At 47.7% G+C, this 16,025-nt stretch overlaps 1 protein-coding gene across 1 annotated transcript in view; it reads left to right on the top strand.

Moving 5' to 3' along the window:
• Nucleotides 1-16,025, top strand: part of LOC139765232 (V-set and immunoglobulin domain-containing protein 1-like) — a 150,866-nt gene that overhangs the window by 127,737 nt on the left and 7,104 nt on the right. The window contains exons 4-5 of the mRNA XM_071692567.1: nucleotides 3,064-3,274; nucleotides 11,335-11,462. Coding sequence (XP_071548668.1) covers nucleotides 3,064-3,274; nucleotides 11,335-11,462 — 339 coding nt within the window. The remainder of the gene's footprint in view (nucleotides 1-3,063; nucleotides 3,275-11,334; nucleotides 11,463-16,025) is intronic.

The following is a 16,025-nucleotide window of genomic DNA, read 5'->3' as shown; positions in this document are numbered from 1 at the left end:
CAGGAGGAGGAGGAAGAAGAGGAGGAGGCGGTCTCGTGGCCTCTAGCATGACTGACGCTGAAGGAGGAGGAGGAGGAAGAGGAGGAGAGGTCTCGTGGCCTCTAGCAACGCTGAAGGAGGAGGAGGAGGAGGAGGAGGCAAGGTCTCGTGACCTCTAGCAACGCTGAAGGAGGAGGAGGAAGAGGAGGAGGAGGTCTCGTGGCCTCTGGCCCGACTGACGTTGAAGGAGGAGGAGGAGGCAAGGTCTCGTGACCTCTAGCAACGCTGGAGGAGGAGGAAGAGGAGAAGGTCTCGTGGCCTCTAGCAACGCTGAAGGAGGAGGAAGAGGAGAAGGTCTCGTGGCCTCTGGCCTGACTCACACCGAAGCAGGAGGAGGAGGAGGAGGAGGAGGCAAGGTCTCGTGACCTCTAGCAACGCTGAAGGAGGAGGAGGAAGAGGAGGAGAGGTCTCGTGGCCTCTGGCCTGACTCACACCGAAGCAGGAGAAGGAAGTCTCGCTGCGTCTCCTTTAATGAGGTAATATTGATCATCATGTTTATTTACATTTTCTTCGCTCATCAGGTAATGGCGGCCCACCAGGTGTCACACAGCAGGTGTCGAGTGTTCACCAGGTGTCACACAGCAGGTGTCGAGTGTTCACCAGGTGTCACACAGCAGGTGTCGAGTGTTCACCAGGTGTCACACAGCAGGTGTCGAGTGTTCACTCGGTGTCACACAGCAAGTGTCGAGTGTTCACCAGGTGTCACACAGCAGGTGTCGAGTGTTCACCAGGTGTCACACAGCAGGTGTCGAGTGTTCACCAGGTGTCACACAGCAGGTGTCGAGTGTTCACCAGGTGTCACACAGCAGGTGTCGAGTGTTCACTCGGTGTCACACAGCAGGTGTCGAGTGTTCACCAGGTGTCACACAGCAGGTGTCGAGTGTTCACCAGGTGTCACACAGCAGGAGTCGAGTGTTCACCAGGTGTCACACAGCAGGTGTCGAGTGTTCACCAGGTGTCACACAGCAGGTGTCGAGTGTTCACTCGGTGTCACACAGCAGGTGTCGAGTGTTCACCAGGTGTCACACAGCAGGTGTCGAGTGTTCACTCGGTGTCAGGGGTAAGGTTAGGTGTCGGCCACCCAGCAAGTGTCGAACGTCGACCAAGTATCGACCAGCTTGCATGTGTCGGGTGAGCCACTAGGTGTAGCTCGACCAGCAAGTGTCGAACGTCGACCAAGTGTCGACCAAAGTGTCTACCAGACACCAGGTGTCTACCAGGTTGCTCTCTACCTGGTAGATGGTCATCTGTCGGGCTTCAGCTGCTCACAACGTGTCATCTACTGACCAGGTGTCAGCTTTTGACCATGGCAGTTATTGACCAGGTATCACCCATTGACCAGGTGTCACTTACTGAGCAAGTGTCAGCCATTTAACGAGTGTCAGCTGCTGACAACAGTCGTCAGCTACTGTCAGGGATTCGTGTACTTACACTAGGTGACCTTCTGATATCAGCTGTCCCTAAATGTCAGCAATTCAACATGAGTCAGCTATTGACCTGGGGTTAGTATTGACCAAGACTCAGTTATTGACCTGGGGTTAGTATTGACCAAGACTCAGTTATTGACCTGGGGTTAGTATTGACCAAGACTCAGTTATTGACCTGGGGTTAGTATTGACCAAGACTCAGTTATTGATGAGTTCCTCGCCGTCTTGCAGATATATTGACCGTTCTGCAGGTATTATTGACACATCTAGCAGGTGTGTTGACCATCTGGGCAAGTAGTAACCACCGTTTTGCAGGTGTGGACCTTCTCACAGATGTTGTTCAATCTTCGAGTGTTGTTGATCACCTTGCAGGTGTTGACGAAAGCCTTGCAGGTGTTGACCGTTCAACACACTTTGAAATGATGAAGAATTTGAGTCTGTGCAGGTGTAGGATGGCTAAAGTTGCCTCTGCAGGTGTAAAAGAGAGGACACCTGTCTCTACAGGTGTTAAATGGAATCGTCAGCAGAGATGGACACACACACACACACACACACACACACACACACACACACACAGACAGGTGTGATGAACGAAGCCAACAACCCATACATCTGTCTTCTCTCCATCCCCAACAGATGTGACTGATATGGGAGTATCAACAGGTACACACCTGTATCTTCCTACAGGTGTGTAGATTAAGATCAGTGTCGTATGCCATATATATATATACCTGACTAACTGCAGGTGTAGTAGATTAGGAACGAGTTCTTCCTATTTCTGCAGGTGTTAGAGATCTGAGACACAAGGAACTTACGTGTCTTGGACATCTGTTCTCTCTCCTCCACAGGTGTATAAATTATCTCTATCCCCTACAGGTGTTTTGAACCATGTACGGGAGTCTGTACAGTGTACATTGCCTGAACACTGGTACACTTGTTGTCTCCTCTCTACTGTTGGATAATGCAAAATCCTGTACACCTGTACCCTTATACACCTGTTCTCTCTTCCTTCCAAGGTGTTGTGAATCAAGGACCAGGATCTGTACACCTGCACGTCTGTACACCTGTTATCTAATCCCTACAGATATCGTGGATCATGCACGGAGATCTGTACACCTGTATGCTTATGCATCTGTACGCTTATACACCTGTAATCTCTTCCCTACAGGTGTCCTAGATCATGCTGGCGGACCTGCAAATTCTATAACACCTGCAGACCTATATATACACACACACCCTTATTTATCTCATCACGACAGGTGTTGTGGTTCATACACAGGGGTTCTGTACACCCTGTACGTTAATACACCTGTTCTTTCTACCCTACAGGTGTCCTAGATCATGCACGGGCACCTGTATATACACACACCCTTATTCATCTCATCATGACAGGTGTTGTGGTTCATACACAGGGGTTCTGTACACCCTGTACGTTAATACACCTGTTCTTTCTACCCTACAGGTGTCCTGGATCAGGCACGGACACCTGTATATACACACACACCCTTATTCATCTTATCATGACAGGTGTTGTGGTTCATACACAGGGGTTCTGTACACCCTGTACGTTAATACACCTGTTCTTTCTACCCTACAGGTGTCCTGGATTAGGCATCGGGACCTACACATCCTGTCTGTGGGTTCAGTCACCTATACGAGTGACCTGAGGTTCGAAGCCGTGCCCCAGACTGGTAAAGGGGATTGGATGCTTAAGATCCAGTACGCCAGCCCGCGAGACTCTGGCTTATATGATTGCCAGGTCTCGTCAACACCACCCATCGCTCGTACCGTACATCTCACAGTGGTTGGTAAGTGTTAGCCCACTTGGAACACACACTCTCACAGTGGTTGGTAAGTGTTCGTCCACTGGAACACTCTCTCACAGTGGTTGGTAAGTGTTCGTCCACTGGAACACACTCTCACAGTGGTTGGTAAGTGTTCGTCCACTGGAACACACTCTCACAGTGGTTGGTAAGTGTTAGCCCACTGGAACACACTCTCACAGTGGTTGGTAAGTGTTCGTCCACTGGAACACACTCTCACAGTGGTTGGTAAGTGTTCGCCCACTGGAACACCCTCTCACAGTGGTTGGTAAGTGTTCGCCCACTGGAACACTCTCTCACAGTGGTTGGTAAGTGTTAGCCCACTTGGAAACACCCTCTCACAGTGGTTGGTAAGTGTTCGCCCACTGGAACACACTCTCACAGTGGTTGGTAAGTGTTCGCCCACTGGAACACTCTCTCACAGTGGTTGGTAAGTGTTCGCCCACTGGAACACCCTCTCACAGTGGTTGGTAAGTGTTCGCCCACTGGAACACTCTCTCACAGTGGTTGGTAAGTGTTAGCCCACTTGGAAACACATTCTCACAGTGGTTGGTAAGTGTTCGCCCACTGGAACACACTCTCACAGTGGTTGGTAAGTGTTAGCCCACTTGGAAACACACACTCACAGTGGTTGGTAAGTGTTAGCCCACTTGGAACACACTCTCACAGTGGTTGGTAAGTGTTCGCCCACTGGAACACTCTCTCACAGTGGTTGGTAAGTGTTAGCCCACTGGAACACTCTCTCACAGTGGTTGGTAAGTGTTAGCCCACTTGGAACACACCCTCACAGTGGTTGGTAAGTGTTAGCCCACTTGGAACACCCTCTCACAGTGGTTGGTAAGTGTTCGTCCACTGGAACACTCTCTCACAGTGGTTGGTAAGTGTTCGCCCACTTGGAAACACCCTCTCACAGTGGTTGGTAAGTGTTCGCCCACTTGGAAACACACACTCACAGTGGTTGGTAAGTGTTCGTCCACTGGAACACTCTCTCACAGTGGTTGGTAAGTGTTCGCCCACTGGAACACCCTCTCACAGTGGTTGGTAAGTGTTCGCCCACTGGAACACTCTCTCACAGTGGTTGGTAAGTGTTCGCCCACTGGAACACACTCTCACAGTGGTTGGTAAGTGTTAGCCCACTTGGAAACACCCTCTCACAGTGGTTGTTATCGGTAAAACACCCCTATCAAACCCCTGTTATCGGTAAAACACCCTTATCAACCCCTGTTATCGGTAAAACACCCTTATCAAACCCCTGGTATCGGTAAAGCACTCTTATCAAACCCCTGGTATCGGTAAAGCACCCTTATCAAACCCCTGTTATCGGTAAAACACCCTTATCAAACCCCTGGTATCGGTAAAACACCCTTATCAAACCCTGGTATCGGTAAAACACCCTTATCAACCCCTGTTATCGGTAAAGCACCCCTATCAACCCCTGGTATCGGTAAAGCACCCCTATCAACCCCTGGTATCGGTAAAGCACCCCGATCAACCCCTGGTATCGGTAAAGCACCCTTACTGGTATCGATCAAGTGCCACTAACCCTTGCTATCGGCAGAGTGACACGACCCCTTTCCCTCAGTGATCGGAAAGAGCCCACTCATGAGTGGGGGAAGTGCCAGCCCACTCATGAGTGGGGGAAGTGCCAGCCCACTCATGAGTGGGGGAAGTGCCAGCCCACTCATGAGTGGGGGAAGTGCCAGCCCACTCATGAGTGGGGGAAGTGCCAGCCCACTCATGAGTGGGGGAAGTGCCAGCCCACTCATGAGTGGGGGAAGTGCCAGCCCACTCATGAGTGGGGGAAGTGCCAGCCCACTCATGAGTGGGGGAAGTGCCAGCCCACTCATGAGTGGGGGAAGTGCCAGCCCACTCATGAGTGGGGGAAGTGCCAGCCCACTCATGAGTGGGGGAAGTGCCAGCCCACTCATGAGTGGGGGAAGTGCCAGCCCACTCATGAGTGGGGGAAGTGCCACTTCCCTCTCCCCCCCCAACTCCACTCCAATTCGCTCACGCCCTCTCACGGTCATCAAACGTAGCCTTTAAGATAATGAAAAAAAAAAAGCGAAAATAAATGAATATTATCATTGGCCAGAAGAAGAAAAATAAAGCTGTGAATAAAGCATTACGTCATTGACTCTCCGTGACGTCAATTGGTGCCCCGTGACGTCATTCGGTGCCTCGTGACGTCAGCGGGGGCCTCCATAACGTTTGTTGATGTCAATTGAAGTCATTGGGCACTCCGTGACGTCAATTGGCACCTCGTGACGTCAGCCGGGACTTCATGATGTCAGCCGGGACTTTATGACGTTAGTGGATACTACTTGACGTCAATGGGTACTCCGTGACGTCAGCTGGTACCTCGTGACATCAGCCGGGACTTCATGACGTTAGTGGATACTCCGTGACGTCAATGGGTACTCCGTGACGTCAGCTGGTACCTCGTGACATCAGCGGGGAGCTCCGTGACGTTTGTGGATACTATGTGACGTCAGTGGATACTCCGTGACGTCAGTTATCACCTCGTGACGTCAGTGGGGCCTCCGTGACATTCACGGATACACGACGCGACGTCAATAAGTACGCCATGACGTCAGTCGGTACACACCTCGGCTAAGTATGTCGGTGAAGGACCCCGTGACGTCATACGGTACTCTGTGACGTCACCGGGTAAGACATACGAAAGACCCCCCTCTGTGACGTCACGAAAGACCCCCCTCTGTGACGTCACGAAAGACACACACACCCCCCCACCTGCTCACCCAAACGAACATGGCAGCTACTGGGGGGCGTTTACATTTCCCGGGGCGACGGAGCGACGGGGCGGGGCGACGGAGCGGGGCGACGGGGCTGGGGTCATATACCTCCCTCGCTCCAACCGGTAAATAAATAATGTCCATTGACGCTCAGTATTTACTGGGGGACATATAACAACCAACACTCCCCCCCCACTCTCTCTCTCTCTCTCTCTCTCTCTCTCTCTCTCTCTCTCTCTCTCTCTCTCTCTCTCTCTCTCTCTCTCTCTCTCTCTCACTGCTCTGCGTTAAGGCGTATCGCACTTTAAACGCGCATACAATGGAGAGAGAGAGAGGGAGTGCGTGTTGGTCGAACGCACCCTTATAAGGGAGTACTTGACCTACGCTCGAGCACACAGTAACTAATGTCATATATATATATATATATATATATATATATATATACATCTTTCATACCATTCGCCATTTCCCGCATTAGCGAGGTAGCGTTAAGAACAGAGAACTGGGCCTTTGAGGGAATATCCTCACTTAGCCCCCTTCTCTGTTCCCTCTTTTGGAAAATTAAAAAGAAAACCGAGAGATGAGGATTTCCAGCCCCCCCCCCCCCCCCCCCCCCCGCGCTCCCTCTCCTTTCAGTCGCCTTCTACGACACGCAGGGAATACGTGGAAAGTATTCTTTCTCCCTTAACCCCAGGGGTGTGTGATGTCTCCATGGTTGTTTAATTTGTTTATGGATGGGGTTGTTAGGGAGGTGAATGCAAGAGTCCTGGAAAGAGGGGCAAGTATGAAGTCTGTTGGGGATGAGAGAGCCTGGGAAGTGAGTCAGTTGTTGTTCGCTGATGATACAGCGCTGGTGGCTGATTCATGTGAGAAACTGCAGAAGCTGGTGACTGAGTTTGGTAAAGTGTGTGGAAGAAGAAAGTTAAGAGTAAATGTGAATAAGAGCAAGGTTATTAGGTACAGTAGGGTTGAGGGTCAAGTCAATTGGGAGGTAAGTTTGAATGGAGAAAAACTGGAGGAAGTGAAGTGTTTTAGATATCTGGGAGTGGATCTGTCAGCGGATGGAACCATGGAAGCGGAAGTGGATCATAGGGTGGGGTAGGGGGCGAAAATTTTGGGAGCCTTGAAAAATGTGTGGAAGTCGAGAACATTATCTCGGAAAGCAAAAATGGGTATGTTTGAAGGAATAGTGGTTCCAACAATGTTGTATGGTTGCGAGGCGTGGGCTATGGATAGAGTTGTGCGCAGGAGGATGGATGTGCTGGAAATGAGATGTTTGAGGACAATGTGTGGTGTGAGGTGGTTTGATCGGGTAAGTAACGTAAGGGTAAGAGAGATGTGTGGAAATAAAAAGAGCGTGGTTGAGAGAGCAGAAGAGGGTGTTTTGAAATGGTTTGGGCACATGGAGAGAATGAGTGAGGAAAGATTGACCAAGAGGATATATGTGTCGGAGGTGGAGGGAACGAGGAGAAGAGGGAGACCAAATTGGAGGTGGAAAGATGGAGTGAAAAAGATTTTGTGTGATCGGGGCCTGAACATGCAGGAGGGTGTAAGGAGGGCAAGGAATAGAGTGAATTGGAGCGATGTGGTATACAGGGGTTGACGTGCTGTCAGTGGAGTGAATCAAGGCATGTGAGGCGTCTGGGGTGGACCATGGAAAGCTGTGTAGGTATGTATACACGTGTGTGGACATGTGTATGTACATGTGTATGGGGGGGGGGTTGGGCCATTTCTTTCGTCTGTTTCCTTGCGCTACCTCGCAGACGCGGGAGACAGCGACAAAGTATAAAAAAAAAAAAAAAAAAAAATATATATATATATATATATAAGGGACACACACTCATCCTTCAAGTCTCAGCTTAAGAACTACGAGTTGACACAATCGACACCACTTTGAAAATATACATATCCACTGTATATAGCCACTGTGTCAACGTTCGTTGGCCCAGCTGTGGCTTGAGCAGCTGTCCCTCACCACTGTGGGCTCAGCCCGTCTCTTCTCTATACCTAATCTGTCCAATTCCCTTGATCTCAGCCCGTCTCTTCTCTCTACCTAATCTATCCAATTCTCTTGGGCTCAGCAAGTCATTTCTCTCTACCTAATCTGTCCAATTCTCTTGGGCTCAGCCCGTCATTTCTCTCTACCTAATCTGTCCAATTTTCTTGGGCTCAGCCCGTCATTTCTCTCTACCTAATCTGTCCAATTCTCGTCTCTTCTCTCGACCTAATCTGTCCTATTCCCATCTCTTCTCTCGACCTAATCTGTCCTATTCCCATCTCTTCACTCTACCTAGTCTGTCCTATTCCCGTCTCTTCTCTCTACCTAATCGGTCCTAATCTCGTCTCTTCTCTCGACCTAATCTGTCCTATTCCCGTCTCTTCTCTCGACCTAATCTGTCCAGTTCCCTTGGTCTCAGCGCGTCTCTTCTGTCTCTCATCGTAGCAGGTACAGCCACACAGTCGACAGGAGAGACAAAGAACTCCACAACTAAAATTAACATCGTTTCGTCCCATTATTTCTCTCTGGTCAATATTACGTGAGGGAATTCTCGCGACGACCCACAACCCTCTCTCTCCATTTTCGTTTACGGAGTTAAATTGTAAATATTACGTAGAAATACCTTGTTTATTTCCTCGTTTGGTTAATTTGCTGTTATGTGGGACTGGAGTGGTTGTATTAAGTCGAGGAGAAGAGGCCTTAAGAGATATAATTAACAAATATAAGAGTTATATCATCCCAACTAGAAAGCCTCAATTAGGGGTCATCCTACCAGACATATGACAGCCATTAACACCTAAATACGACGTACCAAAATACCAACGACCATTTGAAATTCCTCGGAGCTCTAATTAACCTTCAAAAGATAATAGTTAACCACACTCAATGCCATTATACCAAATGACCCGTTTGATATTACTAGTTCCTTATCCTTTATTTACACCAAAGTTCCTCAACGTCTGTTGCCAGACTTGAGTTCCAGTTCATCATACGTGTTGTGTGTGTGTGTGTCTGTCTCTCTCATCGAAGGAGGAAGGTACATGTCTCGTACGAGGGTCACTTAAACCGATACTTGGTTAAGCAGGAGGTTGTCCAAAGAAGCTGGAGGCAGAACATGTAGGGAAGGTTTGGTGTAGGGAGGCCAAGGGAGACGCTATTACATTCAGTGACTAGGGTGATGAAGGGAGAGGGGAAGGGGAGTATACACACGCACACACACTACACACACACACACACACCCACACACATAGGGCTGAAGTTACACCTGGAGTGCTACAGGGTTCGATCCTGCGTTCACTGCAATTCTGGGTGTATTCAACACCTTGCCGGAAGAAATAGTCTCACACCATAACATGTTTGTAGATGATGCCATGGCCATTTGAGAAATAGGAAAACGAAGACATCAGCTAGCATGAAGACCCTGAACCAAACCTCGAAATTGGTCTGGGAAATGAGATACAAATCCAAAGACGACATTCGAGGTAATGAGGGTGGGACACAGCGAAAGACGACTGTGGCGTGAAGTCAACTCAGCTAACGGGAGAAGGAACTCCAGGAAGTGGGAATGGGAAAGAGATTAACCCATGATCGAACACTGTACCTTAGTCGCACGCCAGAGTCTTACAACGGCCCAAAAGAAGTCGACTGTCTAGTGGCAAATATCAAGGATTTTCATTCAAGTATATGGCGAAGGAGGTGTTTACCAAGCAGTTTCAAACCTTGGCCCAAAATTGGTCCCCCCCTCACCAAGCAGTTTCAAACCTTGGCCCAAAATTGGTCCCCCGCATCTGAAGAATCAATATGATTAAGACGTTGCAAAGAGGAGCATCCTAGATGGCACTTGAATCAAGATGGTTTAGCTACAGTGGAAGACTACACAGTTCTCCACCTTAGAGGAAGGGAGTGATGGGGGCGACTTTACAGGAAGGGAGTGATGGGGGGCGACTTTAGAGGAAGGGAATGATGGGGGCGACTTTAGAGGAAGGGAGTGATGGGAGCGACTTGGCTAACATCATTCTAAGTTCCTCAAGCAACGGGATGATGTTGATGGTGAACAGCTCTACAGAAGATACAGCGCCAGAGCGACCAGAGGCCACGACCACAAACTGAGACGGAGGAAGGTTATGATAGATGCAACAAGAATACTGGATTAGTATGAGAGGGGTGGATGAACAGCTGGCTTGACTGTGGACCTATTGCCACAACCAAAAATGTCGAACCTATGCGCTCGACCCCTGGGCAAACCCGTCCATACTATACACTCAAGAAATCGAACAGCTACACCACATACCCATTCACATGATTGTACTGCTACAAAAACAAAGCAATCAATAATGTATACTAATGTATTATAATACATCGCCTATAGAGCGTCATGAAATAAGTACAGTACGCACGATTACGTCCATTTAGCCTGGAGTAATCTACGGATTACTTGGATGACTTGTCTGTATATCTGGCAAATTACATTTCCCATAGAGGATTGAACTAGGGCAAGAGGGTGGAGGCTTCGTCCTCAGGGAATGATTTCCCTCGTGGCTCGGGTGATTATTGCGTTGTAAACCATCGGCCCTCTTGATTATACCGTATTTCGCCATATTTATTAAATAATTGACAAGGGGAGGCAAGGGTATTAAGTCTACCCGTAATGGAATTGGATCTCTCTCTCTCTCTCTCTCTCTCTCTCTCTCTCTCTCTCTCTCTCTCTCTCTCTCTCTCTCTCTCTCTCTTTCTACCCTCTGCTCTCACACCCCCAGTGGGGCAAGTTTTTAAGTGCCACGATGGTGCAGTGCGGGTGTGTGTGAAGGGATCTGATCCGACCCCATGGGAAAGGGAGAAGGGTTGAGGAGTAAAGGATGACATGGAGAAGAAACAGAACATTGGCTATGCAAGGGTTCAATTCCAAGTGTATATAAGAGACTCAAGAAATGATAATAGCCTTAAAAAGAAATATCTCTGTATGTCTCTTTTCCCTGTGTTTCATATCTCGAGAGAAATGAATCCTTTATCCTACAATACTCAAAACTTTTAAGAATTGTTTTTATATACGGTAGAGAAGGGAGTATGAATGCTAATTATGAGTATGATGATGAATATCATCTAAATATAACATATTAAATATATACTAACCACTTATGGTCCACTGTTGTACCTTCATATTACATCTTAGCCCCTCATTAGCATAAACCATCTAAAAACTCTTATGACTCAAGTTAGACAAGACCCACATTGATACCTGTCACTCATTCAGATATTCCTCCTTTACTAATGCAGCTGCTCTTATCTCCTAACAGAGCCCCAGGCTAAGATCCTACGCGCCCCTGAGATGCACGTAGGAGTAGGGTCGCCAATCAACCTCACGTGCGTCGTGCCCTTCTCACCAGACGCCCCAGAATACCTCCACTGGTACCACAAGGACAGGGTGAGTACCACGTAAGGCGACAGGGTGAGTACCACGTAAGAGACGGAGGTGGTTCCTTGGAGTGAGTATATCAGTACCCTTGCCCCCTTACCATCGCTACCACAGCACTAGTTCCACAGAGGAAATGCCACTTACCACCTCATTACTAGTGTCTTACACTGAGTACCACTGTGGTATATAAAGACACGGTACATATATACAAGGGTAAGAGACGAGGGTATATGTGAGTGTGTTAGCCTCTTTTCCCCCTAACGCAAAATGGTGATTATAAAGAACTTTCACACATAAGCTTCCGTTGTGCAGCATTTAACTTCTTTGACCATGATTCCCTCATGGGCCCGTCTGGGTTCGAGTCCCGGGCGCGGCAATCGGCCCCAGAGCCAACCCACTTTTCTATATCCTCCTGAAAGAACTTGTCCATAAATGGGTACCTGGTTTGGGCTGTGGTGTGTACACACACACACACACACACACACACACACACACACACACAACACACACACACACACAGTCGCCTTCTACGACACGCAGGGAATACGTGGGAAGTATTCTTTCTCTCCTATCCCCAGGGATTTTTATATATATATATATATATATATATATATATATATATATATATATATATATATCTTTTCTTTTTTCTTTCATACTATTCGCCATTTCCCGCATTAGCGAGGTAGCGTTAAGAACAGAGGACTGGGCCTTTGAGGGATTATCCTCACTTGGCCCCCTTCTCTGTTCCTTCTTTTGGAAAATTAAAAAAAAAAAAAAAAAATGAGAGGGGAGGATTTCCAGCCACCCGCTCCCTTCCCTTTTAGTCGCCTTCTACGACACGCAGGGAATACGTGGGAAGTATTCTTTCTCCCCTATCCCCAGGGATAATATATATATATACATATATATATATATATATGTGTGTGTGTATGTAAAAAGCCTAAAGTGTGGGTGTCCTTTGATGGAAGACAGGAGATGGTCCACGGAGTTGTGATGGCTGTTGGTAAGAGCTGATCCACTTTAGCCTCGGGCTGTTCTGCAACGATGGTACGTCTGAATATCTACATGTGCCACCTTGAGAATAACACCCATCACGACCCTTTGTCACCGCTCAGCCACCTATTGCCGCCATGTACATGACATTTATATATGGTGGGCGATCGACACTGGAGACCATCTCATTCGTCTCAAAGAATTTTTGCTATGGAGTTCAACCTATGCTTAAAATTCACGTAGAAGCTTAGTTCCAACGTCCGCTTTTCTCCTCTTAAGTGTACTGGCTGTTCGTAAACCCACGTCATACATTATCTGTCCGTAAAATACCCCAAGATCTTAGGCAATGCCTCACTGAATGTCCACAGAGGGATATAAGAACTGGTGTCTCACGTAAGCATTTCTACGTCGAGCTTAAGAGACATATGCTCCAACTGGGACTTGTCTCACAATTTGGACCAATGCTTAAAACAGACCCTTTATCAACAATGTGTTCTCTACCTCAGTAGGAGGTAAGTAGCCCTGCTTCTGCCTGCACAACATGCCTAGAATACATATAGACCCACGTGAAACAATGCTCAAAATCTTCAGTGGTAACCATAGCATCAAATCCAATCCCAACTTACGTACACGCAAACGAAGCAACCAAACTCAAACTCATTATGAACAATAAGAACCTCTGGATTAGAAACATCACAGCCAACTACCACACTCATAACCAGTACTCACATTACGATACGAACTCACCCATAATTGAGGAGGTTATAGACTCTTGAAACACAATATAGAATACGCAGTGGGCCACACCAACCCAACACCACACAACCCAACACAAGCAGCAGATGATATACTAAACAAAAGACGCTCACGTAATCTATAGATACCAAGCGTCTATACATGATAAGACTATACCGTCTTCTCCACAACTTGTGGACTTCCAAGCCAGTCTACAGAACACGGGGCAAGGTCGCACCGCCCATCTCTTCCACAGACAGACCTGCCGAAGACCAGAAGCTCAATTGACGAATGACTTTCTCTACTGACCCGTCTATCATTCCCCGTCTACCAGAGACGCTGGTATTTTCGCGCTCGCCACGTCACTCGCCTCTCCCTGGCTTCATAAGCTCAGAGGCCGTGGTGGTACGAGGATGGGTTCTGCCTTTCGGGGTTTTTTTCTCCCTAAATCAACAGGTGGTATTGGAGCTCCAGCCGGAATCACTGCGAACGGGAAGTCAAAGGCAAAGTATTTGCCCGCGTCGCATCAGATGTGTGATGGTATATACGAAGAGGTGGGTCCGACGTCGGACTAGACGTACGACGTCGCACTAGACGTACGACGTCGCACTAGATGTACGACGTCGCACTAGACCTACGACGTCGCACGCTAGATGTACGACGTCGCATACTAGATGTACGACGTCGCATTAGACGTACGACGTCGCATTAGACGTACGACGTCGCACTAGACGTACGACGTCGCACTAGATGTACGACGTCGCACTAGATGTACGACGTCGCACTAGATGTACGACGTCGCACTAGATGTACGACGTCGCACTAGACGTACGACGTCGCACTAGACGTACGACGTCGCACTAGATGTACGACGTCGCACTAGACGTACGACGTCGCACACTAGATGTACGACGTCGTACTTGACGTACGACGTCACACACTAGATGTACGACGTCGTACTAGACGTACGAAGTCGCAGTAGAAAGAAAATGAGGTCTAGAATAAACCACGAGCACTACATAAAGAAATTTACTTCTAGACCTTTTCATGACAAGTGTATATATACATATATATATATATATTTATATTTATATATATATATATAATTAGTGTACACCAGTTAGTATTCCGTCGCATGCGAAACCATAATATTCCCAGCGTTTAAAAGCGTCAGCGCACGAGAGCGTTGCTGTTGTTGTTATAATGTTATGAGATCCAGCAATTTTGTCATTATACCGCACGACAACACTGGCTGTTGTCGTTCACACACACACCCCGGGCTTCCCTCACACAACTCTGTCGTGCATATGTGTAGATATAATGTGCCTGGAAAGTCTGTGAGTTATCATTTGACGAGACAATCGTTTTATCCTTTTTTCCTCACTGCTTTCCCCGAGCGATGGAGAGAGGGAGAGAGAGAGAGAGAGAGAGATCATTTGACCAGACCTATCTTTTTTTTGTCCTTTTTTCCTCTCTGCTTTCCCCGAGCGATATGTGCGGGAGAGAGAGAGAGATCATTTGACGAGACTTATCTCTTTCTCCTTTTTTGCCTCTCTGCTTTCTCCGAGCGATGAGAGAGAGAGAGAGAGAGAGAGAGAGAGAGAGAGAGAGAGAGAGAGGCTACGGTGAGTTTACCCACCTCGATGGACAGGATCCAATGTTACGTAAGACTCGACAGTGGGTCTGAGAATTCTACCTCACCGTGTATCATTCACTGAAAGAGGAGACACTATCGCTCTTTGGTTCTGTCATGGCAATTGCCATTACGCCTTTGGTACTGGTTCCCTCATTCATACACCCACTCTCACCCCCCACACACCCACACACCCGCCCGCACCTGCACGTGAGACGGAATATCAATTTAGACACATGAGTATCGAGAGAGAGAGTGTGTGTGTGTGTGTGTGTGTGGACGGCGGGTGCTGAAAGTGTGGTTGGCATAAGAACCAAACGCGTCAGGTTTAATGAATTCCCTCGAGAATGTCGCTCTCAAGGGGGGAGTCATCGAGTGGGGAGGAGGAGGAGACAACACGGGCGAAGAAGCACACACACACACACACAACACACATACTTCGAAGATGTAGTTCATCGTTCAGAAGGAGCCGACCAGACCAAAGGTGTGTGTTTTTAAAAGGTATGAGAAGGAACACCTTTTTAGAAAATGATTTTAAAGGTCTGACCGAGCTGTGCTCTGAAGACCGAATCCGATTACAAGTTTGGAACATAAGCGGAGGAACTTTCCATAGTTGTTGGGGCCTCGCAAGTATACAACAGGGCTGTCAGAGGAAGGAGGTGTGTGTGAGAGAGAGAGAGAGAGAGAGAGTCTTCAGAGCTTTCTACTGTGGATGGAGAAGGGTTTGTAAGAGAATGACAACTTTGGGGGAGGGTGGAGAAGGGAAGCATCGTGTAGGGAAGGTGAGTGAGAGAATGTGTCTTAGTTAAGGGCGAGAGATGGTCTATGTAGAACATGTGTCTCAGTTAGAGTGTCTTAATGGAGAATAAGTCTCACTTGAAGTGTCTCCATAGAAAATGTGTCTTAGTTTGAGTTCCTTGATAGAAAATGTGTCTTAGTTTCAGTTCCTTGATAGAAAATGTGTCTTAGTTTCAGTTCCTTGATAGAAAATGTGTCTTAGTTTGAGTTCCTCGATAGAAAATGTGTCTTAGTTTGAGTTCCTTGATAGAAAATGTGTCTTAGTTTCAGTTCCTTGATAGAAAATGTGTCTTAGTTTCAGTTCCTTGATAGAAAATGTGTCTTAGTTTGAGTTCCTCGATAGAAAATGTGTCTTAGTTTGAGTTCCTTGATAGAAAATGTGTCTTAGTTTGAGTTCCTTGATAGAAAAT

Source organism: Panulirus ornatus, chromosome 53, assembly GCF_036320965.1.
Source record: "Panulirus ornatus isolate Po-2019 chromosome 53, ASM3632096v1, whole genome shotgun sequence".
NCBI lineage: Eukaryota > Metazoa > Arthropoda > Malacostraca > Decapoda > Palinuridae > Panulirus > Panulirus ornatus.
This window is presented reverse-complemented; position numbering and strand designations above follow the sequence as displayed.